This window comes from Rousettus aegyptiacus, unplaced genomic scaffold (genome assembly GCF_014176215.1).
Source record: "Rousettus aegyptiacus isolate mRouAeg1 unplaced genomic scaffold, mRouAeg1.p scaffold_m13_p_3, whole genome shotgun sequence".
Classification (NCBI taxonomy): Eukaryota; Metazoa; Chordata; class Mammalia; order Chiroptera; family Pteropodidae; genus Rousettus; species Rousettus aegyptiacus.
The window spans coordinates 17168918-17183841 of record NW_023416306.1 but is presented as its reverse complement, the minus strand read 5'-3'; the positions used below and the strand labels follow the sequence as shown (position 1 = coordinate 17183841).

Genomic DNA, 14924 nt, shown 5'->3' with positions numbered 1-14924 from the left:
GGCCCAAGCCCATCAGGGTTAAACGAGATGATGCGCGTACCTGGAATGCTTCATGCACGCTGACGTGGCATCTTGCTAGCAGCGGGAGTGGACTAGCACCTTACTTATTGGTGGCTGTTATTGAATGAGGTGGTGTGGGTGAAGTGAGGCTCTTGGCATGGGGTCTAGCACAGAGTGGGCATTCGGTACACGGGAGGCGGCGCAGCGGCTTTCTATAGAGGGGTAGTCGGTTGGAATGCGTCAGAGACATGTACAAATGAAAGGGGCTCGTGGAGGAAGGAGTGACTGCCTCAACCCAGGGGGCAGGGGAGACACTGGAATGAGGGCTTTTGTCCGTTTTAAAAATAAACTTGTAAGTTGAAGTGTAACTAATGTACATACAGAAAGATTAGAAGTATATAGCCTATGAATTTTCACAAAGTGGGCACACCCTCCAGGTCAAGAAATAGAACCTTCCAGTACCCCAAGAAACCCCTTCTTGTGTCCCATTTCAGTCACTACTGCCTCAGAGGTAACTCCTTTCCTGACTTCTCTCATTGATTTGTGTCGCCTGTTTTTGAACTGTGCACACATGGAACCATTGATATGTATTCTTTGATGCTGACTTCTTTCAATGAGCATTCCGATGGCAAGATCCGTTCATGTTATTATATGAAGTTTATTTTATTCCTTTTTATGGCTGTATAGTATTTCATGGTGTGGATATACCACAGTTTATCCGTTCTGCTATTGATGGATATTTGGGTTGTTGCCAGTTGGAGGTTATAATGAATAGTGCTGCTATGAATATTCTTGCACATGTCTTTTGATGCACTAGATATACTTTTCTGTTGGGTAAATACCTAAGTTTGCAATTGCTGAGTCATAAAATTATATATAATTAGCTTTAGAAGATACCATCATATAGTTTTCTAAAGTGCGCCGCCAGTACACCCTCCTGTTGCTCCACAGTCCTTACCAATATTACTGGTATCGGATATGGTGATATCTAACTGTGGTTTTCATTTTCATTCCTCGATGACTAATGAAGTCCAATGCCTTTTTATATGTTGATTGGCCATTTGGATAAGCTTTTTATGCCCGTTCAAGTCTTTCTCTCAGTTTTTTTTTATTGGATTGTCTGCTCTTTTTCTTATTGATTTGTGGGAGCTTAAAAATATTCTGGGTAGCGTTCATTGGATACACACTTCAAATATCTCCTCTCACTCTGTGGCTTTTACTCTCACTCTTTTAAGGGTATCTTTTGAAGAAAGTCTTAATATAATGAAGTCGAACTTGTCAGTCATGTTCGTTATGGAGAATGCTTTTTGAATCCTGTTTCTTTGCCTATTACAAGGCTATGGATATATTCTCTGTTACCTTCTAAAAATTTAATTGTTTATTTTTCATATTGAGATCTAAAACCCACTTGAAATAGATTCTTATGCATGGTGTGATATAGAATTTGACACTCCTTTTCTCTGAGCGGATATCCAGTTTATTTCAAAGGCCATTCTTTCTCACTGTAGGGCAATATCACCTTTGCCAGCAGTCAGGGGCAATACATGTATATATGAACTGAGTTTTGAAGGATGGATATTAGTTTACCAGATAGACAAGGGTGAGCAGGGTGTTCTAGGTAGGAAGTACAATAAACACAGGTTTAGAGATGCCTGAGAGTAGAGTGTGTTTGGGGAAATACAAATATAGATGAACTTTTAACAACATGGAGATTAAGGGTGCTGACCCTTTGCACAGTTGAAAATCCATGTATCACTTTCGACTCCCCCAAAACTTAATGGCTAATAGCCTCCTGTTGACTGGAAACCTTCCCAATAATGCAAACAGTCAATAATACATATTTTGTATGTTATATATATTATATACTATATTCTTACAGTAAAGTAAGCTGGAGAAAAGAAAATGTTATTAAGAAAATCATAAGGCAGAGAAAATACATTTATAGTATTTATTGAAAAAAAAATTGCACATGAATGGACCTGCGCAGTTAAAACCCATGTTGTTCGGGGCAACTGCAGCTCAGACTGGCTGGAGGGAATGAGGAGAAATGGTATGGCAGGGAGGTTGGTCAGCAGAGGCAGAACGGGCAGCATACGGAGCTGGGACTCTCTCAGAGGGATGGGGGCGGGGTTTTAAGCAGAAGAGGAATATAGTCAGGTTCGTGTGAGGGACATGGGAGAAAGTCCCACGACAGAATGAGGATGGGAGGATGAGTTCGGAGCAGACTGTGAACCCAGGCAAATCTAACCTCTACATCACCCCTCAGCAGAGACAGAGCGTGTCTGCTTCAGGGCTGCAGTGATACAGGCAGTTGCGTGCCTGGGGCCACGGAGAATGACCTTCGGCTACAGGGTTGCGCATGAGTCCACCGGCCAGATGTCCACTCCAGTGTCCTCAAGAGGAAGAGCCTCCTTTCCCCCTCAAGTGCCCCGCAGGAGGAGATATTTAGGAACTGGGGCAGACAGACAAGGCCAGGGGGTCTCTGGAGATGAGGTGCTCTCTGCTTCTCCTGCCTTCGATGCACATACAAGGAGAGCTGGCCACACCGTGGGCCCCGTGATCTGACTCCCCCAGGCTGGCTGAGATTCAGAGCTGGACAAACTCCCTCTGGGAGGGTGTGGCCCAGAGAGGGCAGTAACTTGACTCAGGCCACATGGTAAGCCAGCCTGACCTGGCCTAGGGGAAGCCGAGTTCCTCCAGGGCCTTTGATAGGGGCCTTGGTTTCCTTCTCAAAAAGTACAGATAATGGTGCCTCCGCCCTCAGGCTATTGTAAGGGTCAGAATGAGTCAAGTGCCCTCTCCCAGAGTGGGATGAGGGGGAGGATACTGATGATATTGATGATGATGATGAGAGTGATAATTCTGACCGCAGGAATCGTGAATGTTTATTGAGCACCTACTGTGTACCAGGCCCCTTAATCTGGATTGTCTCCCAACCGCACTGTGATGTGGGTACTTGATACTGGTATCACCAGTTTACAGATAAGGAAAAAGCTTTGCTGAGGTTAAGCAGCCTGGCCAAAAGCACTGAGCTAGGAGGTGGCAGAGCCAGGATTTGAACCCAGATTTGTCTGTCTCCAGACCCCAGTTCTTCACCAGCAATAGGTTTTCCTCCCCCACCCCAGCTCTGAAGGTGCTCCCTGTTCTCTGAGCTGTCGCTTGGAGTTGAGCCATAGATTTCAGGGCCCACCATGAGGGAGGGTCAGGCAGTGCAGAGGAAGGGCACAGTGGGCTGAGCACGCATGCTCCAGGCCCTGCCTCCTGCCCCACCGCAGCCCTGTGGGGCCGGCGTCACATTGATTCGGCCACACAGTTAAGAGTCAGCCCCAGGCCTGCCTGATTCCACATCCTGGGCTCATGACCGCAGTGATGTTTGTGACCTTCCCTGGGGTCCTCTTAGCTTGGCAGAGCTCTTTTGTGTGACCAACCTAGTATAGATATCACAGAGAGGCCACACATTTCTAGCTCTGCTGGTAAAGTGGTCCTGGGAGGGAGAGAATTTGGGAGGGTCATCAGGTGTATGGAATTCTTTACCCCCCTTCCCCATCTAGGTGAGTTGGACATCTGCCCCTCAGTCTCTACCGATTTGGGGAAAGAGCAGGACCCCTGCATCCGGTACTGCTCACCATGCCTAGCATAGTGCCTGGCCCAGGTGCATGCTCGGTAAAGTTTTTTGAAGGAGGAGAGGGAGGGAGGGCAAGAGGAAAAGCAGTGAAGGGGGCAGGAAAGGAGATCATGGGGCAGTAGAAAGTGCAGAGCTTTGGAGCCAGGCAGACCATGGTTTTAATTCTGATGCCTCTACTTACTTCTTCCTGATCTTGCACGAGTCATTTAACCTCTCTCAGTCCCAGTTTCCTTATTTGCAAAATGGGCCATTGATATGGACCTCGCAGAGCTGCTGGAAGTGAGAGATGTATCTAAAGCAACTGTCACAGTACCTGGTGTCTAGTAGATGCTCAATTGATGGCCTCTCTTCCCCTCTTCCCCATTCCTCCTCCCCGCCTCCCTCCTCCCCCCGCCCACCCCACCTCTAGCTCCATCTTCTCTATCTTCACAGCACCAAGTTCACACTGCTTTAAGGGCAGAGTCCGAATTCCTTAATGTATCCATGCTTCTGCTCCGTGGAACCGCCTACGCTTCTTCGAATGTTCCATGCTATCTCTGGCTTCGGCCTGGATATCTTCTCCCGTCCCCTTCCCCATTGCCTCCTCCAGGAGCCACCCAGTCTTTCCTGCTGCCTTTGTGCTTCCACAGCCCCTAGGGTGGTGGCAAGTGGGTGGGAGATCGCTTTGGCCCTTGACCTGGTTCTACCCAGGGCCTTCAGTGGAGGGAATGTGACTTGCCATTGTTTGGCTCCATTGCCCGCACAGGCCCTGGCTCATGGCTGGGGCTCGGTAGGTATTTGCTGAGTAACTCTGGGGGTGGGGGTGAGTAAGCCAGAGACTCAATCCCAATGAGCCGAAGCGGATCCTGCCCAGGGCCATGAGAGCAGGGCAGGCCAGGCATTGGCAGGAGAGCAGAGGCCTCTAGCCAGGCCATCCCAGGGAGCATTTAGCTGGGCTCCAAAGGATGAACAGGAAATGGGCTTGAGGAGGTAGCGATAATAGGGAAATTTTCTCTCAGGCAGAGAAAGAAGGTGCCAGATGGGAAGGGATATGGTAGAGCCTGCAGGTGAACTGGTTCCTGAGCAGAGAGCTCAGGGTGGGGCAGGTGCTCTCCTTCTGACAGAGGCGTCAGTCACCACAGGGACAGGAAGAGGCTGGGGGAAACCCCTGCCTTCAGTTCTCATGCCTTTCAGATGAGAAGAGAGATGGAGGTATGGAGGGGTCACCGGGTCTGTGTGATGGGGGGCAGGGACTGTGAGTCGAGCACCCCTCCATCCCCTCCCCGACCCTCCATGCAGTGAAGAAGCGGATGAGTCCCTGGAGAAGAAGGCGCTTGACGCGGTAGTGACAGAGCTTGGTTCTGGAAACCCAGTACTTGGGAGCTGCCTCCTCCTGCCCACTGAGAGGCTGGGCGTCTGGGAGGGTGTTGGGCATCTCAGCAGGCTCCAAAAGCCAGGCCTAAGGGTATGTCCTTCTGGCTCAGCCCCATGGTCGTGCCAAGAGCAGGGAAGGCTTCTACGAGGACTTTCCTCTCTTCCCTTACCTCAGGGCTTCCTCTTCTCATACCTCAGGGATTCCTCTTCCCTGCGCGTTGGCTTTGCCCTGAGAGTTTCCGAACTGGGTGAGCTACTTCTCCTCTGAGCCTCAGTGTTGCTTTCTGCTGAATGAGGACACTCCCTGCTGTGGGTGTCATGCTCCCGAGCCCCTGAGAGACCCTCGAGTTTCTGTGCTATCCTTTAGGAACAGAGAATTTTCTGTCTGCGGTCCAATTCCTTCTTCTTCTCGCCCGTCCTGCAGTTGGCCCTCTGTTTCTAGGGAGCATGAATGCGTAGCTGACTCCAGCAGGCTTGCCAGCTCCCCATCCTGGGACAAGGGCTGCTGAGGTCATCATGCCTCTTCTCATGGGCTTCCCGTTAAAGAGCGAGCAGTGTCCCACACTAGGTTCTGATCTGGATTCTGTCTAGACACTGTAATGTGACCTGGGGCATGTCACTTACTTTCTCTGGGCCTTACCTCACCTGTTAACTGGAGCTGCTCCCCAGAATTATCTGGAGAGTCAGAAAAAAATTGAGATGCCTGGGCCCTACTCTTAGGGAATCTCATCCAGTAGGTCTGGAACAGGGCCCAAATAGAGATATTTTTAAAATCCTTTACAGGTGTTTCTACAATGTTCCTCTCTGCTGAGAACCAATAGTCTGGATCAGTCTTTTCTAACTTTAATGTGCAAATTAGTCACCCGGGATCTTGGTAAAACGCAGATTCTGATCCAAGAAGTGTGAGTTGAGGCCTACAATTCTGTATTTCATATGAACTCCTGGTGCTTCTGCTGCTGGTTCGTGGGCCACACTTTAAATAGAAAGAGTCTAGATGGTCCTGTGAAGTCCATTGGATTGCCCATCCGCCCGTCCATCCACCCATCCTTCCATCCACCCATCCATCCATTTATTCATTCATCAAACACTTAAGACGGGGAGTGGTGAGAGATGAGCCTACAGGGAGGACAGAGCCCAGAGTCTCTCAGGGCGATCGAATTTGTACTGTATCCGGATGGCACTGGGGAGCCATGTCAGATTCTAAACAGAAGAGCGACAGGGTCAGATTTGCACATAGACGTCTCCCCTGGCACCGTGCGGAGGGATCTAGATGGCATCAATCCCGGTGGGAGACGATGGTTGCCTGGAGGGAGGTGGTGGTAGCGAAGATGGAGAGAGTGGAAAAAAATCATTATTTTTAAAAATAATCTTTATTTTTTAGAGCAGTTTCAGTGGTTGAGAGGAAAGAACGGAGAGTTCCCGTATGCTCCTTGGCCCCACACATGCATAACCTCCTTCAGTGGAATGATTCTTAAGCTTTTACGAGGGACGATTGGGAGGATTTGGTGATTGGCCAGCAGGGTGGAAGGGAAGGAAAAGGAAAGGAGAATGATACTCGGGTCCCCGGCTCGGGCAGCTGGCGGTGGCATCATTGATACAGAGACTCTGAGAGGAGGAAGGGCCTCAGGGGAGCACCACACATTCAGTTTGGGCACGTCGAGTTGGGGGCAGCGGGGGGATATCCAGAGGGAGGTCTGCATCTCTGTGGCGGGGCTCCGGCCGCACAGGCACCCTATGCGTTCCACCAGGCGCTGGCCTTCCTGGCTCAGGGCTTTTGCGTCTGCTGCTTCCTCCTGGTCCAGTGAGTGGATTTGGGGCTGGGTGTCATTCCTCAGGGTGGCCTTTGCCACACGCCCCTTTCTTCTCTCTCACAGCACATTATAGCTTCCCTTCATGTGATGATCACAGTTCGTATGCATTACACGTTCCTGTGGGCGACAGCTTGGTTCATGTCAGTCCTTCCTCTCCAGCCTGTAAGCTCTCTGGGGCAGGGATTGTGTCTTTCTCATTCCTCTCTATGTGCACCTTGCCTAAAACACTGTTTGGGAGCAGCACTGTCCCACGAGAGCGTCACAAATGCCTGCCGATGGGACTGGTCTCAGGAGGCAGGTCCGGGCTGGCCGCGAGGACGGGTTGTTGTCAGCGGGCGATTGTAGCCTGGGGAGTGGATGGGTGCCTGAGAAAGCACGCAGGACTGAAGCGACAGGGGATGGGTTCCAATGAACAGGCAGTGACGGAGTGGAGAAGGGGTCATCGGATCTCTCAGGAGAAATCCTGGGAGGCCGATGTCAGAGCTAAGCTAAACTGCGGTGGTCGTGGCTGCCATTTCATGGAGAGCTTTGTGTGCCGGCGCGGTGCCGAGCTCCGGGTGTATGTCAGCCCCGTCACTCCTACCACAATACTGTGAGGAGCTGTACTAATCCCATGTCATGGCTGAGGAAGCTGAGGCCCAGAGGGGTTATACCTGAGGTCGCCCAGCCAGTAAGTGTGAAGTCAGGAGGAGTGCCCAGAGCTGGCAGCCTCTGGATGTCAGGAAGCCAGGCCGAAGGAGCTGGGTCAACACTAAGGTGGGGCAGCCTAGTGTCAGCTGAGCAGCTGAGGTTCCTGGAAGCCAGCATTGAGCCCAGGACGTAGAAACCAGACCCAGAGCATGACAAACTTGAAGGAGCAACCCATCTCAAAAGTCACGCCGAGAGGCCAAATGCTGGGGGGCTGGAATCCTAACAGCTCCTTCCTTGCTCTAAGGATTTCTAGTTCACAGGACACTTTTCTGTCCTTTCTCAGACTTGGTCCCCTTAGCTCTCTGGGACAGAGGTCAGGAGGCATCCTCACCCCATTTTATGGTAGGGAAAACCAGAAGTGCTAGCCTGGGAAATGATGGAGTGGGGATTCCAGCCCAGGTCTTCTGGCTTAATGTCCAGTGCGCTTTCTGTGTAAGAGCTACCCTGAGATGGAGGCCAACCCCAGTTCACACCCCCTGCAGGCCCCCCTGCACACACACACCTCGTGCCGGAAGTGGTTTAGAGGGCATATACGGAGCCAGGCATGTGTGGTAGATATGATGAATCATCTCAGAGTGAGAGCTGCAGGTCGATTCTGGGGTTAGCCGACCAGGCTCCACATTTAGTAGCTGTGTGACGTTGGCTAGGTCACTTCCAGCAGCCCGCCGCCACTCTCAACCCCAAGAGCAAGTGGGGGTCCGGGGCTGATGAGACAGAGCTAGTGTGAGTAGGCACTCTGGTGTCATACCTGCCACCCTTCCCCAGCCTGTGCTGAGCCCTGGATTGGATTGGAGAGAGGATTTGATTAGATCCTAAACAGCAGCTCCATTTAGAGGGCCTGGTTCATTTCCTGTGTGCTTCTAGTAGGCGAGACGTGGACAGAATTAACCTTGGTCCAGCCAAGCCAAAGAAGTGGTGGGTGGGAGAGAACTCCCCGCAGGAGGGGGCCGCCACACCAGTGACCCTAGATCCAGGGCCCTGGGCGAGCAGGCTGGTCTTTCTGGGGTGCCTTGGCTGGATTCTTGTCACCCCAGTCAGTTGCAACAGCTGCCTCCTGGGTATCCCCAGCTGCCTGCACTTCATCAGAACATTTACCACACTTGTTAAAAACAATTATCTAAACTCTTTTTTTCTGCTCAACGGAGGGCAAGGATTATGTCTCACTTGTCCTCTGCTATCCCCCAGGGCCTCACTCAGCATCTGGAGAATGAATAAACACATGTATGTGCGCATGCATGCAAGTCCCAGCCCCTCGCCCCACCCCGAGCAGTTGTCATGTAACATGGCTCTGTAAATGTCATTCCTTTGCAAACGGGACAATCCTATGCCTAGCATCTATTGTGTGGCATATTCTCATCTTTGTCTCTTCTGTGCTAATTTTCTCACTTGCCACCCCTCCAACCAGACTTCTGAGGTTTCCTGCATTTGCTCCACAGGTCTCACACCCTCTCCCCCCACCCCACCCCCCCCCCCCGCCCGCCCCGACCCTCCTACCGCCAGTTCTTACAAGGGGAACTCCAGCCTGACCAAACCTGCCTGAGCAGCCTGTCCAGGAGCACAGGACAGAACCAGTGAATCCTGGTCCTTGTTTGCTGGCGTCTAGTTGTGTGCGACGGGCCCGGGGTTTGGTAGTGCTCAGCCTGCTCCCCCTCCCTGTATATCCCTGGGGTTCCCAAACACTTGTGCAGAAGGGAGCAGGGAGAGAGACCCTTGGCCAGGAGACATGACTTCTAATACTGAATCACCCTCCGATTTCTTAGGTAATTCCCTTAGCCTCTGGGACCTCAGTTTCCCCATCTCGATAATAAGACTAGACTGATAATAGCCACAATTTCATCAAATGCATCACCCGGGCCAGGCCCTGTGGGGACTCGCTCCTGTGGGTCCAGTGTGATATCCTGGCTCTGTGTCTCCGAGAGGTCGCGAGGCTCGGCCAGAGTTGCACAGCTGGAACGTGGCACCAACAAGGGGCAGAGCCAGTTTCTGACGCTGACGTCCGAGCACCAAACTGCTGGGCCCTCTGCGAGCCCTGCAGTCCTTGGCGGTTTCTCAGCTGCCCCAGGCAGGGGCCCTCTGGGGACAGAGGCACTTCCCCTCCCTGCTTTGTTTGATTTGGCCTCAGTTTGGGGCGAGATTGGCAGAGGCAGGCTGACTTGCATTTCTGGTTTTGGGTCTGCTGCTGCAGTTTCCCGAAGGGTGGGCGGGCTCAGGCAGGCAGCAGTCACAGTTGGGACAGGCCTGGGCCCCACCCTCACCCCCCAGGAAAGGGGAAATGCGTGGGGTCCCCTCTCGGGGCCACTCTGTGCCCCCTGAGGACACCGGTTGCTGCTTCCTTCCGTTGGTCCTTCCAGTTGGGGGTGAGCGAAAGCGGGGCCCCGGGGAGCTGGCTCGGGCAGCTTGTTTTTCTTGATGGAGAACGCTCCCTGGTGGGTGGGGCCAAGGGCAGGGATCTGGGCCGCTCTGGGGACTGAAATCAGAATTATGCTTGTGAAGAAGGAGAGAAAGGCCTGAGGCTCAAGGCTCTCACCCCAGCCCGCTCTGATGTGTGCCTTTGGGCAAGTCCCTAGGTCACCATCCAGGCTGGACCAGCAGTCTTCCTGTCAGTGCAGTGGAGGGTCCCTCTGTCTTGGGAGCAGCCTAATGGGGTGATGTCTAGCCTGTGGTTTCCAGATGAGATTTCTGGATTGGGGGGCCTGGTATCATAGCCATCAACTTTGATTCTGGGTGTCCGGCCAAGTTTACTTCTAGGGGTCTGTGAGAAAGGTGTGCCACCGTTTGCGGTCTGTGCTCTCAGCATTTCCCTCTGGATCCATTCTTTAAGTCACCACCATCGTCCCATTGAGAGCTTTGTGCTTTCTGTGGTATGTTCTCCTGCTTGTCACTTGGGCACGTTGGTTGTTTCATTGAATAAGTGGGGACTTTGAGGCCCAGGGGGTTTAGTGACTGCCTCTGCCCGGTCCCCCCGTGTCAGTCTAGGTTGGCACCTGCCCCTCTCTGGGCTCAGCCTCCCCTTCTGTGCAATGGGGACTAGGGATCGCTGATGTTTCAGAGTCTGAGGCTGGGAGGTCCAAGGGCTCCTGGGTGGTATCATCTCCCAGCTACCAGTGGGATTTCCAGGGCAGGGAGTCCACGGGCTGAGTGGGTACCTGTCTTTGGCTGTGCCTAGTAACCAGGCCCTAGCATCATCCTAGAGTCCTCTGAGGCTTCCCCTTCCTTGCTCAGCCACCTTCTCTGCTGAGGAGGCGGGGACTTTCACCTTCATGCTCCCAGGCGGTGGCTCTTACCCACACTGTGCTTTCACATCCGCTCTGGTGCTCCCAGATGCCCGTGTGACCCATGACACGTGTGTGCAGCACCCTGCAGCTGCCCTGAGCCTTGGCTGGCCGCTTACTCCCAGATGTGAGGTCTGGCTGGGGCTTCGCTGGCACAGACTCCTGAGGGCTGAACGGGTTTCTCAGCTTCCGGCAGAGGCTTTTGGTCTCTGGGCAGCTGTGCAGTAGTGGATAAGTCACGGCCCTTTGGCTCAGCTTTCTCACCTGTCGAATGGACATTAAGGGTCTCTACAGCAAGAGCTCTTAACCTGTGTTCTGGGGGCACATGCTCCTGCAATTCTTGGCATGTGTATTCGTGTGTGTCTGTGTATTTATGCACACACATTCTCATGTGTCTGTACGGTTCCCGAGTGTGTGCAGTGTCTTTTTCATTAGTTCTAGTTGGTTATGGTCTCTTCATGGGCGAAACCTGGGCTCTAAATAGTTCTAGCAACAGTAAGTCCTTGACTCTGATGAGGGGCCCAGGCCAGGCCTGAGACCTGCTTCCTCTGTGTGGCTGTGGTGCTGTGGACACTCCTGACCTTCGCTGAGCCCCGGTCTTCACGAGAGGTAGCTGTTTTTCAGACTTCATCAAGGACACTCTTCTTCCCTTTGCACACGAAACGTGTAGGAACCCGGCAAAAACTCTGAGCATTCTGAGAGTTATGTGCAAGGCAGAAAAATGCTTTCTTTTGTGTGTGTGTGGAACTTTTGAGGTTCCTCCAAAGATAGTTTAAAAGTCGCTGGGTGGATGATCCCTCAGTGAGGTTCCATGTGTCTGTGACACTTGTTAAGTCCAGAAGTGGGTAATATTTTGAAGTTACAGTTTCATTCCAGTTTACTAGTTTCAAATACTTAAACGTTGAGAGCAAATTCTTATTCGAATGACTCGCTAGGAATTAAAAAAAAAAAAACTTTGGTTCAGGTAGAAGATATCTTTTGGTTGGTTCTAAGATTCTCCTGCTTAGTGATTGCTCTGGCTTGGGGCTTGGTTTGGTTCTGGTCCATGAAGTCAGAGACTTTCTGGTCCTCCTTGACTGGTAGAAGTGACCTACAGAAGGACCATGACACTTGCGTTAGAGGGCCGTTGGGAAGATTATGTAATACTAAGGGTTTAATCTGGCATTGCCCTAGTATACAATAGTAGCCTGATAATGGTGGTTTCCTCTCCTTCTTCTTCCCTAAATGACCAACCATGTTTTTGATGGGGCAGAAGTTTTAAGCAAAGAGATAAGGCTGGGACCCCTTTTATAGCTAAGCCAAAGGGGCTTTCGATTTCCATCTGGTGCTTTGCCTTTCAGACTGTGGGGTGCAGGGTGCAGGCTGTGGGGTTCAGGCCACTGTCTGATTTTGTTTCAGCCCCTGTAACGTTGGCTGGTGCCCAATACCTAACATCTCATAGCCTCCTCTTATGAATTTTTTTTGTTTTCTCTTTGTTTTCCAGATGTTTGAGTCAGAGACGAATGAGAAGACAGAGATGCCCTTGGAGGAAGGGAAGGGGCCAAGTGCTGAGGACCCTCCACCCAGCAAGGACCCCTCTCCTAGCCAGGAGCTTCCTCCAGGACAAGACCTGTCGCCCAACAAGGACCCCTCTTCTCTCCCGGAACCTTCTCCAGGCCAAGAATCTCCATCCAGCAAAGACTCACCTTCCTCTAAGGAACCGCTTCCAAGCCGAGAACTCTCCCCAAGCAAGGACTCCCCATCATGCCAGGAACCCCCTGCATCCCCAGCCCTCCCTCCTTCCCAGGACCATCCTACTGGGCAAGAGCCTCCTCCAAGCCAAGACCTCCCTGCCACCCAGGACCCCACTGCCCAGGACCTTCCGCCATGTCAAGACTTGCCCTCCAGCCAGGGCCCCCTGCCAGCTGAGCCCCTTGCCGAAGAGACCACAATCCCTGGGGACCCACCAGCAGCCACTGGGGACCTGCCTGTGGCCTCCAGGCCGACCTTTGTGATCCCGGAGGTCCGGCTAGATAGTGCCTACAGCCAGGAGGCAGGGGCGGGCGGGGGTAGTTCGGGCGATGAGGGGGATGCAGAAGAGGCCGAGGAAGGAGATGAGGGGGACGAGGGGGAGGAAGATGAGGACGAAGACACGAGTGATGACAACTATGGAGAGCGCGGCGAGGCCAAGCGCAGCAGCATGATCGAGACCGGCCAGGGCGCGGAGGGCGGCCTCTCGCTGCGGGTGCAGAACTCGCTGCGGCGCCGGACACACAGCGAGGGCAGCCTGCTGCAGGAGCCCCGCGGGCCCTGCTTCGCCTCCGCCTCCGACACCACCCTGCACTGCTCCGACGGGGAGGGCGCCACGTCGCCTTGGCCCATGCCTTCACCCCGCACCCTCAAGAAGGAGCTGGGCCGCAATGGCGGCTCCATGCACCACCTGTCCCTCTTCTTCATGGGCCACAGGAAGGTAAGAAGGCCAAGGGAGCAGGCGTGGCGGGGATGGGCGCAGAAGTCACAGGGAAGAAGCGGTCATTTGTCCCCTGCTCTCTTCTAAGCCTTTTAACGTGCTCTTCCAATGAGCCTTCTGCCCACTGGACAGAGGACAGAACTGAGGCCCGGAGGGACCCAGAAGGCGGAAGCTGGACTTAAACCTGTGACTTCATGCCTCCAGGTGCTGTGTTCTTACAGCTCCATTGTACTGGGGGTCCCCACAGGAAGCAGGACAGGCGTGGCTGAGGCCAGGACACTGTGTGTATTTGGATCTAGAAGATCCGAGATCGTAGCTAGAGAAAGAGTTATGGTTTAGACTCGGTCCAGGCCAGGCCTAGCCAGCCTAGAAATCCGTCAGCCAACAACAATGACAACACATATTTATTCTGTGCTGGCATTAGTCTGGGCGATTCCCCTTAACTCGTGAATTCTTGCAGCGGCCCTGTGAAGCAGATGCCATTGCTGTTCCCTACAGATGAGGAAACCGAGGCCCTGAGAGCTTATCTCACTCGCACCCGGTCACACGGTTTATAAATGTCGGAACCAGAATTAGAATCAGGCTCCAAGGCTGGAGCTCTTAACCACCATGCTGTTTGCCTCCTGCAAATATTTATAAATAGAAGAGTAACTGTTTATTGATTTCTTGCTGTGTGCCAGGCTCTGTGCTCTGTGCCACAGCAGGGGCCCCCAGAAAAGTGCGAGAATGATCTCAGCCTGAGAAGAGCGAGTTATCTGTGCGGGCCAGCAAGGTGGCCTAACCGTGAAATGATTGCACCATGTCCTTGAAGCCCATTAGCCGGCTTGAGTCTGGGTTCTGTCTTTTACTTACTGTGCGGCCTTGGGTGAGTCACTCAGCTCCGCTGAGCCTTAGTGTCCTTCTCTGAAAAGCAGAGATTGATCGTACTCATGTCCTAGGGTGGCCGAGGATGAATGGGAAGAGTCTGGGGCCTGATGACATTAGCGCAGGCACTAGGCAAATGCTGTTGAGGTGTTAACAGCCAGTGCAGTGCAAGGTGTCATTATGACGGCTGTGGTGAGGCTGGACAGGTAGGAGTGGTCAGTGGTCAGTGACCCGCAGAGACCTGGGAGTTCAGGGAAGAGAGACCCGAGGGGCCGAGGGCCATCAGGGAAGGCTTCTGGAGAAAGATGCTTCTTAGCTTGGCCTTGAAAGTTGAGCAGGTTTGGAATAAACAGGATGAGGCAGGCATTCTGTGAGACAGGACATGACCTGGACAAAGCTGTCCATAGAAGCCAGTTCAGCTAAAGCAGGGGATTCCTCCAATGCAGGGACGGCACGCACATGGCACTCCCGCTGCCATTCCTGCTGCCAGGCCCACGACAGGTATGACTGACGGATTCCGGCATGCTTCTCCATCGAGCTGGGACATGGCTTCGGAAACCTTAGCTTCTCAGCCACTAGCAACTTGGCACTTGGGAGAAAACCTGCAGAAGGGTGGTGGGGCCCCCAAAGCCAGGCTGGGGTCCTCAAGAAAAGGGCCTTAAACGTTGGGTCGAGGAATCGGAACTAAATCCTGAAGGAATTGGGACCAAGTATCAGTTTCCTCATCTGTAAATATATGTGATTCTCAAACTTTGATATGCTCCGAAGTCACCAGGAGTTGGTTAGTAATACACAGCTTTCCAAGTCTCCAACCCCGGACTTTTGAAATCAGGATTTCCAGGGAGCGGTGCCCAGACTCT

General features: G+C 52.7%; 1 protein-coding gene across 14 annotated transcripts in view; it reads left to right on the top strand.

The window, feature by feature from the left end:
• The window catches only part of RGS3 (regulator of G protein signaling 3), a 115002-nt gene that overhangs the window by 88541 nt on the left and 11537 nt on the right, over positions 1-14924 (top strand). For 13 of the 14 annotated variants that reach the window (XM_016126269.2, XM_036238751.1, XM_016126270.2 and 10 more), the window contains one exon: positions 12235-13200. In XM_016126269.2, the coding sequence (XP_015981755.2) occupies positions 12235-13200 (966 nt within the window). Of the gene's footprint in view, positions 1-12234; positions 13201-14924 lie in introns of those variants that run through there. The other variant, XM_016126280.2, reaches the window with a different exon arrangement.